General features: G+C 48.0%; 1 protein-coding gene across 1 annotated transcript in view; it reads right to left on the bottom strand.

Annotated features, from left to right (window-relative positions):
* The window catches only part of Slc6a2 (solute carrier family 6 member 2), a 36,731-nt gene extending 16,946 nt beyond the window's left edge, over positions 1-19,785 (bottom strand). Inside the window, exons 1-3 of the mRNA XM_051169346.1 lie at positions 19,167-19,785; positions 9,879-10,010; positions 7,876-8,113 (exon numbers count right to left, since the gene is read on the bottom strand). Of these exons, the coding sequence (XP_051025303.1) occupies positions 7,876-8,113; positions 9,879-10,010; positions 19,167-19,440 (644 nt within the window). The 5' untranslated portion in view covers positions 19,441-19,785. The remainder of the gene's footprint in view (positions 1-7,875; positions 8,114-9,878; positions 10,011-19,166) is intronic.
* Between the last annotated feature and the right edge of the window lie 330 nt (positions 19,786-20,115).

The raw sequence follows: 20,115 nt of genomic DNA, 5'->3' as shown, positions 1-20,115 counted from the left end.
TCAAGTCCCTTGGATAAAATAGCATTGTATTTCATATCTCTTACACAGGCCATTTTGTATATTTTAGACCATCTCTAGATTGTTTTAATACACAGTAATAGTAAACATGCTATTCTGTATCACTGTGAAGACAAAGGTGAGACACAAACTTTTGTCTGTACCTGTTCATAATAGTCACATTTTTCACAGTGTGATATGGAGGTTCACTGCAAAAAGTTCTCCCAGGAAAGATAGGTAGATAAATCACTCCTGGGTAGCTAGGACTCAGCCCAGGTCTGGCAGCTCCATGTGAGATTTCAAACAGACAAATGTCCTCAACTCTTCTTGCTAAACCCAACAATCCATCTTCTATTTTTAAAAACATGAGAACCCAGAACCACCCCAAGGATATCTAGGGAGGAAAGGTGAATATCCAGCATGCATTTCCTTCTCTTAGCAAGTCCTCTTTCTACTTGCAGTAAAATCCCAACTCTGCAGGTCCTCCTAGTTTCTCACATAGAGACTTCACTTCCCTGTGTGGCGTTCTGCAAATGCCTGTGTTCAGCATCAGAGAGAAGATGGTTATAAATTGTACTGTCGTGTTCCAAGCAAGCAGCAGGTTTACATACTATCCTTCCTTAGAATAAAGTACTAATTCAAAAGATACACTGATGGTTAAAAAAAAAAAAAGCCAATATCTTTGACGGAAAAATAGTTAATTGTCTTATCAGATACACACACACACACACACACACACACACACACACACACACATACACACACATACACACACATACACACACACACATTTATAAATGCTATCTCTGCCCCTTCTTCTTAATCCCTCCAATCCTTTCTCATTCTCCTTTCCCTCTTTCTTCCCCCAGTGTTCTTCCTCTCTTCCACCTCCACCCCATTAGGAGAATTATGAAATAGGGGCTTTCATCTGAATATAATTTGGAACCTGCCAGGGGCACCAGTTGTGCATGAAGCCTCATTCTCCAAGCATTAATTCCTCTTCAGCCACAGGACTCTCGACTCACACATTAGAACTGCCTAATATCAAAATAATCTTTCTGTTTTCTGTTGCTGTTTGATAGTCTGTTTCACCACGTAGCCCAGGCTAGCCTGGAACCCACGGCTCTCTTCTTGCCTTATTCTCCCATGAGCCACCAGAGCAGACAAAAATCAATCTTTTGAAAGCTGTTTTATACATCAAAGCTATCTGCTGCCATCTATGCACTCTTAACCAGTTAAGTCAGGACCTCTGGGGGAGCTGGCACTTGGGCACTAATGTCTTTGATTGGCAGCCAGAGATTGAACCTGCTAAGTCAGAGACCTACCCAAATGACAGGCTCCTGCTAGACCAACCCGAGCCTTCCAGAACTTTCCTGCCAAAGTAAGACTGGCTTTCTGTACTTGAGAAAGGAAAGATTTGAGGGGTTTCCTAAGAAGTGAGTTTGTAGCTCTTCTGGAAGCCTGGGCACTTGGAGGAGCACACAGGTAATGAAGTTGAACTTTTACTGGTCAAACTAAAAAAATAAATCAATAAATCAGATTCAGTGCTGATGAGAGGATATAGTCCCAGTTTGGAGATTCACCAGCTTAGCCCTGAGCAGTTAACATTTGCCAGTAGCCTGGGAAGGTGGGAAGGCCACTGCTAATGCCCTGTGTGCATTCATTCACTCTGTCATTCATAGCAGGTGTCTAGTATTTGCAGGAACATGAAGGGCAGTAAATTGTGGCACAGAAGTTATCCAGGCTCTCCCAGTGGGCCCTGTCCCTGGATCCTGTGTGGCCTGACCCCCACACCTAGCGCCAAGCCCTCTGTAGCTCTGCTTTGATCCAGGCTGTGTATCAGAGGCTGGTGGCTCCAGCACACGTGAAGCTCCCAGCATATGGGGGCAATGCAAATAGGTGCATGCAAATAGCCCCAGCTGAGAGCTTTCTCCCTCTTTAGCAAAGGACTCTCATGAGGATTCGGTTGCAGAATGCGGTCCATACCCTGAGCCCTAGAAATTCCCCACAAATGGCAGCTGTAGCTATCATTGCATCTGAGATTAGGCTTCCTGGGGGAGTAGCAGATGTCTACAAAGGAAGCTGAGGAGCACTCACAAGGTTCCACAAAAGACTGCGAGCAAGCCAGGCTCTTCTGACAAGGTTGCTAGTAGCCAGCAGAGGACAGGGTGAGCTGGCAGCAGGTACACAGATGCAGTGGTGAAAGTCAAGGATAAGAGCAATTGTGAATGATGACTGAGGCTAGGTGAGTGATCATGACCCACAGCGACACTTGCATTGCTCCCCAAACATCCAGTCTCTGAAGCCCCGGGCACTTGTTTTGGCTTCATACTCCTCACCATGTCCCATCTTCTCTAACAACAGTCCTTGCCTTGTGTCTGGCCCTTCCTAGTCTTCTCTCTGGTCCTCACTAGTCAGACACACACACCAGACCCTTATTCTCTTCCTCTAAGACTATTGAAGGTACCACTGGCTCCGCCAATCCTGGTCTCTCTGCGTCACACTAGCTCTCTTAAATCCACCCTCTACTACTGGAGGATGACACGAGTGGCACGCTGATCTAACCTTCTCACTCTTTTATCTCCAAATACTCAGAGACTTGCTATCACCTAAGACAGAACTTCACACCGAGATGATACTTCTTGTGTCTGGATCTTTCTAGTTTTTGTATATGGATGGCAAAGGGTGGTCTTAGTATCTACTGAGCAGAGGCCAAGGATGCTACCAAATATACAGGACAGTGGCTGCCCTCACTCCCCAGAGAGAATCATCCTACTGTAAATTATGCCCATCAAGTTATGAAGTCCAGCTCTACGGGCTATAAACATGAGCCTTTCAGCATCAGAGAGCTCTCATAGCCCACTGCTGCCCAATTCATATCTCCTTTGCCACACCTGCCTTTTGCTCTTGGCAGCAGCAAGATGCTTGTCTACAATCATCAGATGCTCCCCTGACCCTAGGGGAAGATCTTGAGATCCTTGGGACCATCTGTTCCTGCATCCCTAGAAGACATTTTCACAATCCAATTTGTCAGCCTGGCCAACCATTGAGTCCTGCTAGTCTCAAATTAGAAATGGTTCCCTGACTTACAGCTTTTATTTACAGAGAGAGAAAAGATAGAAGGTGGGGAGGGTAAGGTAAGAGAAGGGAAGGGAAGAAAGGAGAAAATGGGGTGAGGATGGACTGGAATGGGTGGCTGAGTGTGACCAAAGATAGAGACTAGGCTAGACTCACTTGATACTTAATTCTGCTTCATCTTATAGTTTTATGGGTCAAATATTGAATAGTCTCAATTGTCATTTTGGCTAATTCGACTGTGAAAAATTTCTGTCTCTGTCTCCATCTCTTTCTATCTCTGTGTCTCTGTATCTCTCAGTGTCTCTCTGTGTCTGTCTCTGTCTGTCTGTCTGTCTCTGTCTCTGTCTCTCTGTGTCTCTGTCTCTGTCTCTCTCTCTCTGTCTCTGTCTCTCTCTCTCCCCCCCTCTCTGTCTGCAGGGAATCACCCTGCTTGTCTGAAACTTGGGGAAATGCCCTAGTGTCCAGTCATACAACTGAAGCTCCCTCACAGAATAGACTGCCTCATCCTCACACATATCTGAAGAACCAAACTCCAGAGTTAATCATAGTGAAGAGGGTTAAGGACCAACCTCCCAAGCTATGGAGTTGGCACAAGTAACTTGGGTTTGTATTCCTTTTCCAGCAACTTAATGGCTGTGAATCATCACCAAGGCCACTATCCATGCTTTCCAAAGCCTGTGGGCCCAAACAGCTCCAATTCTCACTTGACATTTAAGCATGAAGAGTTAGTATCAGGGAGGAGGGAGAATTCCCTTACTCGCCAGCTGTGTCATGGGTAGAAAATGTCTATCCTGATTCGTTCACTGAAGGTGCCACTTACAGATAAGGCTAGAACTTTAGTAGCTTTCAGCAGTGTGCCTTTGTGGCTTCGGGCTCAGAGCTGGGAGAGAGCAGCAGTTTTGTTCCCTCGAATGATATGTTCAGTCTGTCTGAGTAGAACAAGCTTGGCCAGGCTGCCTGGAGAAAAAGAAGGAATTACCCAGCCTCCGCAGGGCTGGCATTCGCTCACATTTGCTGCCTCTTTAAAGTTGAGTTGCCTTAAAAGCAGTATTTCAATAAAAAGGACATGTGCTACACAAAACCCAGAGGCAGCCCATGATGGTGCTCTGGGAAGTTCATATGCAGGATGGACTTGAGAAAGAGAAACAAGAGAAGGGCTCCTGTCTACCTGAAGAGGCCCCCCTGTACTCCTGTCCCTGAGAAGAAAATCAGGAGCCATCCTATGAGGTGCCAAGGCCAGACAGAGGGGACCCAGCTCTGCCTCAGACCTAAATCTGGGTCTCTCCTTTGGTGTTTGACAATACAACTCCTTTGCACCTTCACAAATGGAGAACAGGAAAGGAAGGTAGGATTTGGATGTGAAGGCATGTGGAACCCAGTTCAGGGGAGCTGTAGAGGCTTCTGGGGGCAGGGGATAGATGAGGGGAAAGGAAGCAGATCTATGGAGAAGAATGCTGCTGACGTTCTCCCTGCCTTCTGCTCTCTACTTTAGGCCCCCAAGGCCATGCATGGCCTCAGACAAGAATGTGTTCCCTTTCCACCACATTCTGCTCTTGGCTGGGCCTGGAAGCAGCTCAGTTGACTAGGCCTGGAAGCAGCTCACTTTCTGCAACAAAGGCACAAAGGCCTCCAGGTCTCCTCCTCACCCTCCCACCCCCCACCCCCACCCCTTGCTGTGCATCTCTGCGGGAGTAGGCATAGTGGCCACTCAGGGGAGGAATTCAATACTAACTGAGCCAGACGAAGATGAGGGTTTTCATTTACCACTTTAATTTATAAGAACAACGAGTGCCAGGAGCTAAAAGAAAACCATGCTATTTGCTCTGTGAGAGGAGCATGCTGGGAAATGGGAATCAGCAGCCACCCCTCCCTATCCCACCATTTCATGGTCTCCTTATCCAAACCACATGCAGAAAATAGGAAGAAAGTCCCAGAAGTTTCACGCAAAAACTCTACTACTACATTGCTGGGGTCTATGTCCATGCTCCTCTGAATAAGAATGAAGGAGGCTCTAGATTTTCTATGATATGAGACACCCCCCACCCACCCAGAGCCCCAGAGACAAGGGCCTGCAGTGACCAATCCAGGGTCCTTCAATGATGGCTGGATGTTAGGATTCTTGGTAGATGCTGGCAATGAAAGTCTATTGTTCTGACTGTACCCAGGCTGGTAAGATCCAAGCAGCCAAAACATTTAAAACTCCCCAGATGATTACAATGTGTAGACAAGATTTAATTCCACCATGCTAAGAGCTTGGGCCTGGGACCAAGACCGCCTGCGACAAACTCCTTCCCAATGCTACTTCTAAACTTGAGACCTGGTACAAGGCACTTGCTGATTTCTGCCCATTTCCTCATTCATAGAGTAAGTAACAATAGATCACAGTGCTCAGAATGAAAAGATAGTATTTACCAGGTTCCATCCCACTGGAAAGCTCCTCAAGCAGGAAGGTAAACAACTCAAAATCATTTCCAGAAGTCCCTGAAACTGAGCAGATTCAGGAGGCCCTCTCACTGCCATAGTAAGCAACAAAAGCCATGAGTTCCTCTGACACTAAAAGAACAGAGCTCCCAAGAAGAGTCTCTCAGAGGTGAAAAGCTACAATGACTCTGAGACCAGCTTAGCTGCCTGGAAGAGGCAGAAGCCAGCCAATATGCCTGGAAACAGTTTAGACCAGGGTCACTTGAAATGGGCAGTGTCCAACCTGATGAGGTGACTACAGGCTGTCCAGTGTGCTCCAGGCTCCCAGCTATTGTGAGAGCATGGAGAGCATGCTGAGCTGGGCTTTGGTGACAGAACTGTCTTTGAGTCGTTTTTGCTTCAGTAAATAACCCCTCACCCGTTTCCATGTAAATAACCCCAGGAAAACTCATGCTTCACCAAGTTGGTCTTTGATGGTATCCATACTTTCATCTGTTGTGGGTTTGTATATGACCTGGGAGATAAATCTACATAAGTGACCCAAAAGCCTCAGCATATATAATCTGTGTTTCTGTTTAGTAAAGTGAGGGTTGGAGCTTTGGCAATGGATCACATGGGCCCTGAGGGTGGAGCTCAGTGGGGTTCACCTGTCCTGTTCCATGTTTGTGTCCTGGACTAGCATTAACATGTGTGTAAAACATCACTCAAATAAGGTTCACCTGTGTTGGAGGGACCAATCGAGGCTGTCTTCTGAGGATAGAAGCACTCATATGAGTTCGGTGACTGGAAACATGGCAGCCACTCCCTTCACTAGAGGCCAGCAGACTGAATAGTGGTGGCTCAGGAGTCAACCACAGACAAAATAGATATTCAGGACCGCATTCTGATCCAAGTGAGTACGCTGGATAACATATTGGGTGGGGGTCGGGGAGCTGGTCTTTACAGCAGGACTCTACTTAGTTATTCTAGAAAGAATGATAGAAATAGCAGAGAACAAGCAAATACTATAACAAAAACCCTGACCCACAAAAATTAATAACAGGCACTACAGGTTAAAGTACGAGAAACAAGGTACTTGCGTAACGCTAAAGTACCTCTCCAAAAGACACACATTTCCAGAGTGAAAATATCTATCCAGGAAGAAGCTGGCAGCTTCCACCTTTGCCACAGTCAAGGTTAACCTCGCAGGTAACAAGACAGATGGGCACTGTGTCCCCCAGACAAGGTTCACTGAGAAAAGTGCCAGAGCACTTCTATGGTGCCCTTGATGAAAGTGTATACCCTCAATCAGAATGTGAGAAAACAACAAATAAATCCATCTTGACATCTGTTTCATAGAATCACAGGCCAGTATCCTCTAGATGTGTCAAGGTCGTGAAACTCAAGGAAAGCTCAAAGAACTCTCCCATATTGGAGGGGACTAAACAGCCGTGACCACCATGATGCCGGTGGGGAAATGTGGGTCTTGGCAGATGAGCTAATAACATGTAAACGTCAATTTTCCGATCTACATAGTGCAGTGATTATCCACTTGGGAGGGAGGCCCCATGTACAATCCTTGCAGCTTTTCTATTGCTAAAATTGTTCCAACTGCAATGTTGTCTCTATTTTTAGCAACGTTCTGCCCATTGCCACCAGCCAGTGCCTCTCATACGTGCATGGCAAACACGCTGTCTCCAGGCTGCATTCATTTGCTTTGCTTCCCCCATATGGGAGTCCCTAGCACAGGGTAGATGGAAGGACAGCTTCAGGACCAGACAGATGCAGCAGATTCCAACTATGGAGGCACCAGCTACCAGCTACCTTCTGGGTGTTTTCATGGCTGACATCACCAGGTTCCATAGTCACTTCCTCAGGGAAGATGTCCTTCCTACAAACTCCTATTCTCCTACATACTTAGTTTTAGTTCTTAAAGTCAATTACTCTCTCCGAAGTGCCTTTTATGTCCCAAAGGCCACACACTATTTTTTTTGGAGGGGGTGGGGGCTTCGAGGTAGGGTTTCTCTGTGTTAGCTGTGTCTGTCCTAGACTAGCCTTGTAGACCAGGTTGGCCTCAAACTCACAGCGATCCACCTGCCTCTGCTCCCAAGTGCTGGGATTAAAGGCATGTACCACCACACAACACACTATCCTTAACACCGTCTTGTTTTCTGTCTGCATGCTGCCATACTGGCTCCCAACCTTCACTCCCCAGTCCTACACCAGAGGCTCCACCAGGTGCCCCGTACACTCCTGGATCCTCTGTTCTTAACTTGGCATCGAGCCTGTACCTTCCAAAAGCTGAATGCCATGCCCCTAACTTGTCTGTGTTTTTTTCTGAACGCCTGGCTCAGCTCTTGTCTGGGCCTGAGTATGCGAGGTGAGGCACCCATGACTTACTCATAAAACTCTGCAGCCGGTGTGAACTTGTATTTGGAGTACTTGGTATGGTCGCCCAGCACGGAGGCATTGAGGAGATTGGGGTCAGTGCAGTTGGGACTGTTCCAGGCATGGCCACAGTTGGTCCAAGGAAGGTTCAAGGTGAAAGATGCAAGGAGGTAGTAGAGTGACCAGGCAATGATGACGTTGTAGTAAAACCCGACATAAAGGGCTATGAGGATCACAGCGTAGCCCACTCCTGCGCGGGGACAAAGAGGTCAGGCTTTCCCAGGGCCAGTCTCACCGCTATCCCTTCTCCCCTGGAAGTGAAGCCACTGCACACTCCTGTACCTCATTTTTTCTGGAGCAGATCATCAGAGCTCCACCCGTAATCTTTTGCCACTGTTGCTCTCTTGGTGCACTCATTGGGGAAATAAAAATGCCAGGGCCTTGATGTCCCATCAGGTGTTGGAGTATAAATACTGCAGCTCCCTTGTCACTCGGGCAGGATAACACTGGGATGCGTTTTTGCATTCTCTCTTCCTACCCATGGTGGAACTGCCCAGTGATGGGATCCTGAACTGGAGACAGGCTGTCCATCTCCAACTGATGCTCCAGGGTCCCTCTCATCTTCCTTGGTAACTCCATATCCTTAAGTCCTTCCTTAGGACCTACTTCTAGGAGAAGATCCAGCCAAGCAGTTCCTGACTAGCTCTCAGCACAGTGCGTGCACAGGTCCTATCGTCAGCCACCTGCCTCCTGTGCAAGCACACTGACTGGATGATTAGGAAGCTCCTGGACAGTCATAGCTGTGGCTTCTCCTTAGAGTAGACAAATTTCCTTACACACCCACGGCTTTAAGGGAGTACCCTCAGCGAGTCTTAGTGGTGAGATTTGAATGAGAGTAAGCCTAGCTTCCTCAAATTAGCCAAGGATTGAGGATACAAGCCTGGCCAATCAGAGTGCTGCTTCTCCTAGCCACACTGATTGATTGTTTAACAATCACGTGACTCAAGTTAAACCAGTAACGTTAGCAATCTTTACTAGCAATTGATAAGAAGGCACCTGGGAGTGATATTAACACAGGAGAAAACAGACTTGAGGTCGAGAGAGTGTAGCCAGTACCGTTTGAGCCAGATCAAGAAGTGTGTGTGTGTGTGTGTGTGTGTGTGTGTGTGTACATATGTACACACATGTCCACTTACAATATATTATATATGTATTCCATAAGGAACCTCATCACTTTGTATGCTAACTTTATATGTTGTTAGTCATAATTTTTTAAAACATAAAAAGAACACTAAAATGAAACCATCTTGGGGTGGATTTCAGGTGACTAAACAGAAAAGATGCCAATTCATGTATCATGCAAGACTTTTATATCCACCTATTCTTACCATGGACCAAGTATATACAAGGTGCTGAAGAGACCTCTTGCCTCTTAAGGAGAACCTCATGGGAGATACACTTGTTCTCGCTAGCTGTTACTGTTTTCCTAACCAGTGTTTGGGAGATACTAGCCTTGCTCCACCTGTTCCCAATAGCCTAGGAGCTGGAGAATGGCAGTTGCCATGGCTATTTCCCATAGGCCTGTTCTAAATTCAAGTACAAGTTCATCTTACAGCAGTCAAGACTGTTGTGTTAAGCTTTCTCAGGCAGCTTTCTGCTTGAGCTTGAAGGTGGCCATGATCAACACACCATGCCTTCCATGAGAAAAAGAATGGGGAACAGAAATGTGTGTGCCGAGATCTCTGCCATCTTTGTATTTCCCATATATAAAAAACACTCCAGTCATTTTTACTCAACCAGTGGGACCAAGCCTGGAGTACAAGCATGAGGCTAGATCTCATATAATCTAGTTTCTATGTGTAAATTTGAATGGTGGACAATCTAGACGTCATCGAAGCCTATGAGCCCCATGTGAGAGCTGACGTACCTTAAATCTCCCCTTGGGAGAAGATTCTTCAGGATACACCAAGAAAGGCTTTGGAGAAAATATTCGACTTCTCACAGAGCACGCCTACCTTTGAAGAACGGGCAGATCTTCCACACAGTGGCCGCCCCTTCCCGGTTGTACTGCCCCAGAGCCAGCTCCATGTAGAACAGGGGCATGCCAGCGATGATGAGGAAGAGCGTGTATGGGATCAGGAAGGCACCTACAGGATGAAGAGGCGGAATTAGGCTTGCATGATAGATGCCTCTTACAGGGCTGCAGTCAAGTAGCTACAACAGCCCTGAGAGTCCAGCTCACCTGCTCACCTGGCTGGTTCCCAGAGAGTGGTTTTATGACAATAGAGTTATGCGGAACACTTGGTAGACATATCAGCAAGCATAGCAATCATAGTGGTCACAATCACAGTAATGCTCAAATGCAGTTGGAGGAGTAAACTTTGCATGAGGCGAAGTGACAGAGCTGTGTTCCCACAGCTTCTCCTAGCCTGTGGTACCCAGCGCACATCATGAAGCACTGCGAGGGATAGCCTCCACCAAACTCATCCCAACCCAGAACGTTTTCTTTCATGAAGCCTCACTCTACTCTGGAACCTCCGGGGTAAGCCCAGCCTTTCCTTGCGTGGGCAAGATGAGTGAGACCAGACAGGGAGAGATGGTGCCCAAGGTGACCCGTGGAGCTTCTAATTTTCTCAGACTGATATCATTGCAAGGGTCCACATGGCTTCCCAGAACCTGATTGTTCTGCATTCTCCCTAGAGTGCCACAACCACCCATGAGAAAGTGATGTAAGCAGGGTCATTGTGTCCCCAGGGGGGGGACACTCTAGGCAGATAGAGAAGTCAACACTTCCTGATGGCGATATGTAACAAGAAGAATTCTCCTTCAAGCTTCCTTCCAGTCCGTGGGGCTCACCCTGCTATTGGCTGCTGAAGGAAAAACCTGTTTCAAAGAGGCCATAAGAAGTTCACCCACTGAGGCAGAGGGAGAACTTGAAGGGGATGCTAGGCCACAGGAGGCAATCCTAGTGCAATGGGACAAGTCTTAGTGGCAGGGACAATTCTCTGTGTGCACTGACACCCTCGGTGAGCTACATGGGCCATGAGCTCTGGGCGCATGACTCAGGGATGTGTGTATACCACATCAACAGAATTAGGGTAAAACAGTAGCTTCTTTGCTGGTACAGTCAGCACAACAGCAGACTCCCGGTGGACTTCTGAATGAGATGGCCAAGCCTTGGAAATCTCTGACCCATCCACACCAGGAAAATGAGCAATGTTGAAAAGTATGTGGAGATGACCACACTGATGATTTTAGCACGTTGCTGGGCAGCTCACACTTGGTAAGGCCCTGCTGTGGTACGGGCACTTCCATGCAGTGTCATTAGCATCCCCACCTCACTTCTACAGAGCAGAGAGTGTCGCTAACTCCATTTTATGGGTGGAAACCGAAGATCTTCTCTACAAAAGAACTGGGATAGAGGTACGTATTATCCAAGGTCAAACTCACCCCGTGACTCAGTGTCTGCCTCTGCACGGAAAGCCTGAGGCTTTCAAGAATAAGGGATGATGTGCTGGTCCTGTTGCTGCAAGACCCAAATTCTTCCTGACTAGAGAGGTAGGCCAAGGGTGGAGAGGAGGAAAAACTCCTGCACATTTGTGTTGTGCATATCATGTAAGGCATTCAGTGTCTGAGCTCAGCTGTACTACCCAGAACCCTTCTGGTAACAAACAAGTACTGTGATCACCTTCCAGAACAGGAAACTGAGGCTTAGGGCCAAATCAAGTGAGCTTACCAGGCTTGTATGTCTCGTAGGCGATAGAGAGAGGATTTGGGCCCAGATAGGGCTGGCTCCTGAGTTCTAGGCCCATTCCCAGCATACCCTGCAGATTCTAGAACATTCTGGTACAGATAAAGGGTAGACATCTGAATAAAATGTGGGAAGCAGAGTGGGGATCGGGGTGGGGGAGGTGTTTGCAGATCTGGGAGTAGCCAGGCTATCTGGTTGGTTTGTCCTCCGTCAACCCAGCACTCCTAACTCTGCTCCAGACTGGGATTCTTTGAAACAGCATGTGTCAAGGTCTCCTTCCTTTCATTTAACTTCTGCTTTGCCTCTTTCTCACAGGAAGGGCCCTTCTGCCATCTGCTCACATGGCTCACAGGGATAGTAATGACAACGATAGTGCGGATGCAGGGAGGCCATGGGCTTAGTGAAAGTAACACGTGCCATTTAATGAAGACCCAGTCTATGGCCAGGCCACATGGGCTGTACACAGCACACAGTATTCATCTAGAGCTATCCCTGAGAGTTGATCAGTGCCACACTGAGGCTTAGAAAAGTCAAGTTGCTTGTTCACACTAGAAAACATGTACATCTTAGAATTAAAACTTGATTTGTAAGAGTTCCACTCCTTCTTTTGGGCTCCTGGAGCTGGGAAAGTAAAAAGCTAGGTCTTAAAGAATTGAGTAAGCCTGAAGGCAGTTGGTACCCCAAGGAGGAGGGGAGAAGGAAAGAGCCAGGTAACAACACTCACTCAGATGTTGGTGCTAAGATTTGCCAACATTCACTTCGACATGGCCAAGGTAAAGGACCCAGTCAATGCATCACAGGTCTGCTTTATCCCATGCTCTTAACCCTAAACTTCCATATGGCACCAAAAAACCCAGTAAATTACTCGATTTGAAGCCCATCTCAACTGCTGCTGACCTCAAGCCACAGCAAAACAAGGAAACCCCAACATTGGTGGGTCTGCACAAGCCACAGATCTCCACAATGAATGACTCTGGTATGAACCTACAAAGTCTCATGGAATACAAGGCCCAGGTGATTCAAGAATGTCAACACAAGGGACACAGGAGGGGTTTGGAGGGAGGAAACGGAAGGGGTGTGTGACATAATTAGATTTTACTTTAAATTTTTTGATGACATGGTGTATATGAATGAAAAACCAGAAAGCATCTGATGGTCCAATGTCTCTGCTAAAAGACGACATTAAGTAGCACCCTACTGTGACCTCTCTTACAACAACTTTTTTTTTTTTTGTAAAAAGGCATGTCTGACAAGTTATGAGGGGCTTCAGGGTAGCTGTGGTGGGCTGAGGCCATCTTCATAGCCAGCACTACAAAAGCATCTTGGAGTTAAAGGCTGCTTGCAAGTGCACTGATCTGCAAAGGCCATCACTGCCATGTCCTTGTGTCCCTGTATATCTCCCATGTGGGCATACATTGCAAGAAGCCTCACACCGGGCCTGAAAGTCCAGAATCCTGTCACAGCTCTGGAATACTCTTCCTGTGTCAGGCTCACAAGAGCAGACCTGGGAGAACCGTGGTGGGATATACTTCTCTGAGGGCTCAGCTTCTATGAGGTCCCCCAGAACATACGACTTCAAACCAATCCACACCCAGATGCACTCATGCAGTGATAGGGTAAGTCCTTTACACACACACACACACACACACACACACACACACACACACACACACACACACTTTCACACTACCTCACAAAAAAGAAAAAGTGTCTAGGTTCAAACTCTTGCAGGGCTGAGGCACAGTCCTCAGTCAACACAGTAGGCACAGTAGATATAGCTTGAAATAACAACCCCAGCCACAGCTATGAATTAAAATATATCCCCTTCCCACTTTGATGAGAGACCTTTATGATAGTTCTGTTAAAAACTCCAAGTTTGGAATTCTCGGCTCTTAGAACTTTAGATTGAACTCAGATGGCCAAGAGGGAGCAGTGTGGTCCTGGATATACCTAAGAGGCCTCTGGCATATGCTGGCGGGCTCTTCTGCCCTGTGTCTGAGTTCTGTTCCCAGCCACCAAAAGCAACAAAACCTTGGACTGCACATTATTCAACAGATCCTTGGGGACATTTGCCTAGGAAAACCCAGAGCCTGGTATTGGGTGGGGGCGGGTCATGGTTAGGTGGAGGGACAATCTCTCTCTCACTTTCATGTATGGCTCAAGCTGACTTCATGCCTGAGCTTTAGGCAAGAATCACACCACCCTGGCAGAACAAGTCAGCTCCTCCCAAAGGTCAATGGGGATGGGACTCAGGGAAATTAGTTTGGGGGGGCAGTTGGGGGCACTTTCCTATATGCAGCACCTCTCCTTACACAGTCATGCCCAAACTTGGCTTGTCCCAGGGGGTTCAGATTCCCTGGCTCCTCCATTCTAACCTCTCTCTTTAAGAGGAATAGATCTGAAACTACTTCGGATGCTCAGAACTATATTACTACAGGAAATGTGAGCCACAAAGAACCAAGTGGGACATCACTTCCCCTATTTGAAACATGTACAGTACAGCTTGGATATTTAGATTATCTACAGTAGACTATAACTCCCTAGAGGTGGGGGTTGTCTTCCATGCATCTCTGTACTAGGGGTTGACATGAGCCAATGAGTTTCTTTTGAATGAACAGGTCTCTTCAGTGACTCATATTGAGGGTGCCACTAATGAAAGCCCTGGTCCCTCTCTACTGGTGCTAGCATTTTAGTTTAGTTTAGTTTTTTGTTTTTAGTTCTTCAAAACAGGGTTTCTCTGTGTGGCCTTGGCTGTCCTGAACTCACTCTGTAGACCAAACTGGCCTCGAACTCACAGAGATTTCCCCTGCCTCTGCCTCTCTAATGCTGGGATTAAAGGTGTATGCCACCACACCCAGCTCTGGCCCTAGAATTTAATCCTTTCTTAGGCAATTGGGTTTGAGACTGCAGGGCAAGATAAAGTGTTTTCTCCATTAAATCCTACTTGGTTGGGAACAGTCCTTCCAATCCTTTTAGCCAGCTTAGAGTAGGGGGGTCAGTCGATGATAAAGGGCCTGGATCAGTACCTTACTCCTTCAAAGCGGTGTGCAGGCTCCACCGCTGGAGAACCACACCACGCTGGTTGGCTCCTTCTGCATCTCAGCTGAATAATGTCTCACCTGAAGAAGATTCATATGTAGATAACCTGTGTTCAAGCTGGACATAAAAACCCCAGAGGTCTATATCAACACCACCCTTATTAGTGGTATTGAGGATCCCGGGCATTTGGCTACTGAGGGAAGGATACTAGGAACTCAGAATCATAGCATGGGACCCTGTGCAGGAACACTAAGCCCACTGTCCAGGAGAGCAGTGACATCCTGACATGCTATAGACCAGTGGTTCTCAACCCTCCTAATGCTGCACCCCTCCAATACAAAGTTTCTCGTGCTACTTCATAACTGTAATTTTGCTACTGTTATGAATTATAATGTAAATAAGAGATAATCAGGATATCTGATATGTGACCCCCCCCAAAGAGGCCATGGCCCACTGGTTGAGAACCATGTACAAGGCCCAACTTTTGTCTCCTAAATCTGCCACACTATGGCCTCTGGCTTAAGGAGTTTTGTTTTGGTTTTGTTCTTGTTTTTTGCTGCTATTGCTGTTGTTTTTCCTTACTCCCTTTGTCAATTTATTTTCAGAATAAATTCTACTTGTTTCAGAATTAGGACCTCATCCTATACCTGGGTTAAACATGTAACCCATAGCACCCAAAATGTCAAAGTGGTAGGATTACTATGTTGCCCCTATTCTGTGACGTTTTCCCAAGTATTTTATATTGTCCAGTGTTATCTGGTCCTATAGAATGGGCCAAAATTACCCCCTCTCTTTGTTGCATAAGAGAAATGAAGCTTGGAGATGCTATATAGGGCTTTCCCAAGGTCACTTCTCTAGCAAATACCAGACCCTGACTCAAAGATAGGTATGCCCAAAGCCCAAAATTTAGTGCACAAGATTGCCACAAACATCTAGTGCAGAGCGCAATGCACAGAGGGTAATCCACAGAGGCCACTTCCAGACATGAGTGCTCAGACACCTATATATTTGTTCCTTCCTAGAGGCCAGCATAGACCCCATCTTGGGTTCAAAAGGAACAATCTAGAAGCCATAGCCTGTCATCCCAGCAGCTGGTCTTCAGGTAGATGTTCAGACAGGCTGATCCTTGACAGTAATTCATTCATAAAATATTAGCCAGGGGCATAAACTACTGGCAACTTCATCATTTCAAAACATTCTCCAGTCTGGGCCAGTATAAACACTCCAACTTGGAGAGTTCTGTGTTAACACTGGCACCAAAGAACACACAGACTCAGGGCCAGGCTGGTAAAGGATGGGATGGTGAAGCCTAGCTTGGGGACAGCTGTAGTCAAGGCACTGGGGAACTATAAATTGTTGGATCATCTAAGACCTTGTGTCTTTTATAGAAGGAATTTTGGTGCCTGAGGTCACAGTGAGTAGCAGGGTTAGGATTCAAACTCATGCCTTTGGCTGCTTCCCAGATTGAAGGAGTACTTGCCTACTCATCCGTCTCTGGAGCTGAAATCAAAATTACTAAAGGAGACTGGGCCCACAAAGAACAGTATGAGATCTCAGTGGAAATCCAGGCCTGAGGGGGCAGCTGAGCATCCCCTGGAGCAGGGATGGGAACAGTAAAAACCAGAGTGCTCTGTTCTCCCAAATGAAGTCCTACACTACCAGTCCCCAGGTCAATCGCAAACCTCCTAATCAGCAATGGAAATTCACTGAGGTAGCAGCCCTTCCCCTCGGTCCTAGCAGAAGGTTTCCTCAGCCCAGCCCCAACTTGCCTCTCACCCTTATCTCTTTGGCTTGCCCTCCAGCCAATCTATGTTCCCCTCCTGAGGAGCCTGTCCCAGGTGGTGGCTAAAATACTGTTTTTCCAAGCCCTCCCTATCCAGAGCAGCTGACTTCCCCTGAGTCACCACTAACCAGCCCCACCTTAAGCCTCTATAGCACCGGTCGCTCTCCCATCCCTTTCCTGTGCTATCCTAATGATAGTGACAAAAAGCAGCCACTCCCCTCTCCGAGCTATGCTTCACGCAGTCTCCCCACCTACCCTGAAACTTTAGTCCTTCTCCATCTTCTTAGCTGAAGGAGATTATTGGACATATGAGGAAACTGAGGCCTGGAGAGTTTCCCAAAGTCATCATACTTGTTAGAAACTGAAGCCTATAACTTTGCAGCCAAGACTATTAATGTCCAGGCTGCGTGTATGCGCATGCGTGTGCACGCTCACACACACACACACACACACACACACACACACACACACACACACACATACCCCTTCATCATCTCTAACACTTCACTGCGTTAGTTCCTAAAAGGTTTCTGCCATGGTTCGTGAAACTGCCAATAAGTCTCCAAGAGCTTGGGTTATTTTGTTAATGCATTTGCTCCGTATAAGTGGGTAGAACCTTCTACCACATTCATAGGACTTGTGTGTTATCAGGGATTAAAAAACAACAGTTTGTGCCCTCAACTTTTCTCAGCCTGCTTCGGAAACAGGTCCACAAAAGACAAATTATGGAACAACTCTGGATAGGCCACTCCAGGACCAGTATAGCTAGGAAAGGGACTTCAGTCAATTTCATCGAAAACTTCACATCTGTGACAAATTTCTTGTTCTTTGTCTCTAGGCACACAGTTTATCATCCAGTACACAGCAGGTGCTCTCTGCAACATGCCAGTGTCCAAGTGGACACAGTGTCAGTGAGAGTCCTGGAATATCTATCTAATGTATGTGTCAAGTTGGCCATCTGTATTGCTTTAGCCAAAACTAAATTATATGTTATATGCATTGAAATGGGTGGATAACAATGGAAAAGATTTATCCCCATATGGCAATGAGGACTTGTGAGCACCAATGCTCCAGGAAGACAGAATAATGGCTTGAACATCCAGGTGACCCCTGCAGAGCCTAGCGTGACACCGTACACTGAGCTAGCCCAGAGAAATATTGCTGATTAATGACTGAGTGTCTGATGTCTAGGGACAAGCAGTCTCAGACAGTCACTAAGGACACACAACTTGTCTTAAGGTCATCCAATTTATCATTTACTCATCATCTCCCCGCTTGCTACAAATATAGAAAAATCTACCTCTTTTTTATTGTTGCTGTCATTGGGGCCCAAGGACCAGAATGCTCAAATCTGCCCAGAGTCCCTAGAGGATCTGTAGCCACAAGGTGAGGGAAAGTTTCACCTTTGGTAGGTGTGTCCCTTTGTTAGCTTTCTCTCTCTACCCACCAGGGTCAGAGTACTGAGCTGGAATAGTAGCAAGGGCTACCAGAGACAGGAAGCATCTCCTGAGGCTCGGGACTTTTGTCTAGGCTGCCTTATCTGAAGTATCTAACGGTGACACTCATGTTGAGAAGGGAACACGTGATGGCTCATCTGTTGGCTCTAGCTTTGCTTTACTTTTTCCCTGAAAGCTGATGCCTTTATATACAACACAACCATCTCAGAGCCAGTTGGTCTCTCTGGACACCACACCCTCTTTACAAATATTGGGTATTGCTTATCCCAAAGCAAGTGTCCAGAGAGTACACAGAAACAAAGAGCTGTGAATCTAGGACTCTGGGGGAATAAGCTCCCCACTTTGGCTCCTGTAAAGTCTCACCCTGCTTCCAACTGACTTTCCTTAAGTTCCAAGTCAGAAAGGCTACAAGGCAAGGAGATCCAGGGATGGGCCAACGTCCTGATCTAGAAGCTCACATCCCTGGGTTCTTTGTGGAGGCTCTACTGAGCTTATGTCTCAGTAAAGATGGTGGGACTAGGGTGGCTTGGCCATGCTAGGCTCCAAGCCCTTCAGAAAGGTGCTTGAGGCTGCTTCCGTGGGGCTGTACGTGTGACCCCCTGGGCTCTTATTCCAGAGCAGATAAGTAACGTGACAGCTCATCCGAAAGATGGCAAAACAGCTTTTCTGCTGGGTGTCTTCTCCAGCCTTGCCTGCACCCCACTCCACAATGTGGCCAGAGCCTGAAAAGCTGAGGAGGAAGGGCCCTTCAGTCTCCCAGCCCTCCTGCCTCAATGTCCAGCTCGGTTCTTGTCATCTAGTGGCCTGATCTCACAAAGTCTGTGTGCCCTTACCCCTGTACCCACTGGTGACCCAAGGGCTAGATTTTACCTTTCCTTGCCCCAGCCCCAAGGTTAAGAGTGCTAGAGTTATCGCCATCTTGTGTCTGACTGGAACGTCCCACATACTTCTGGAACCCTTTCAAGAATGTTCCGAGCTCTACTCCCCTTTCCTGCGGTGTAGCATTGAGTCTGGGTGCCTGACGCAACCAGGTGCCCCCAATTCTCTCTGTCCTTGAGCCCTGTGCCTACCACTGTCCAAGGTCCTGCCTCGACTTCCCTAGGGGAGAGCACCGATCTACTTCCCTGTCTCCCTAAAGAGTTCTTTCCTGCTCACTAAATACGTTCCTGTGTGTCCACTTCTCCCCCCTTGTGCATGCCTGCTCCATTCCAGGCCAGTGTTACAAGAACGGGTTGCCTCCCAAGTCCAAAGCATCAGCCCGCCCTGCGCTCACCACCACCATTCTTGTAGCAGAGATAGGGGAAGCGCCACACGTTGGCCAGGTCCACCGCGAAGCCGACCACAGACAGCAGGAAATCAATCTTCTTGCCCCAAGTCTCCCGGGGCTGCGCGTCCCCATCCTGGGACGCCAGGAGGCACTGGACGCCGTTGCGCTCCTTCACCACCAGCATATCCGCGGTTTTGCAGGGCCCCAGGGGTTGCTCAGGAAGCGGGTCCGCCCCGCCGAGCTCCGGCTGCACCTGCGGGTTCATTCGCGCCAGAAGCATGGGTGCGGCTGGACAGAGAACTTCGGAGGCTCTGGGGACAACACCGAAGCTCTGCTTGTATGAAAGGAGAAAAAGAAGCAGTCACCAGGGCTTGCTGCCTGTTTGCACCAACTGAGACCACCCCGGGGAACCTAGAACGTCGGGATCCGTGCGCTGAGCGAACTCTGGCTTCCTAGAAAAGGAGCGCGTGTGTTGGAAAAAATTTGGAGACAGAGGTTGTGACGCGCCGACTGGGACAGAATTCATAGGTGGGGACCTCCTCGGGCCGCCCTATGGGTCGGGCTAAAGACCCTGCCGTGCTGTACTAGGTCATTCGCTGTCCCCCACCCCTAAATGGCAAGTTTCCTGCGGGCCCTTACGGGACAGAGTTGACTCGAGATCCCGGTCCAGCTATGAGGAGCCTTGGGGACACTAGCGGGCGCGGCTGCTCACGACATGCCTTGGGGCCGGTCCGCACACTTACCGGTCCCGCGCGCAGAGCGCACTCACGTGGCGGGCAGCAAGGGGATCGCGGGCGTCAGCCCGGCCTGGGTTCTGCCGCGTGGCACTCAGGCGGGGCCCCGGGAGCGCTGCAGGCACCGGGCGCCCGGCAGGACGTGGGCTGGCTGGCTCTGGCCGCGCCCGGAGGAGGCCGACCTGGTAATGTAGCCTGTGCCCCAGGTAACGCGCCTATTG

The sequence above is a fragment of the Acomys russatus genome, chromosome 26, assembly GCF_903995435.1.
Source record: "Acomys russatus chromosome 26, mAcoRus1.1, whole genome shotgun sequence".
Classification (NCBI taxonomy): domain Eukaryota; kingdom Metazoa; phylum Chordata; class Mammalia; order Rodentia; family Muridae; genus Acomys; species Acomys russatus.
The sequence above is the reverse complement of the archived record's forward strand: the minus strand, read 5'-3'. Positions and strand labels throughout refer to the sequence as shown.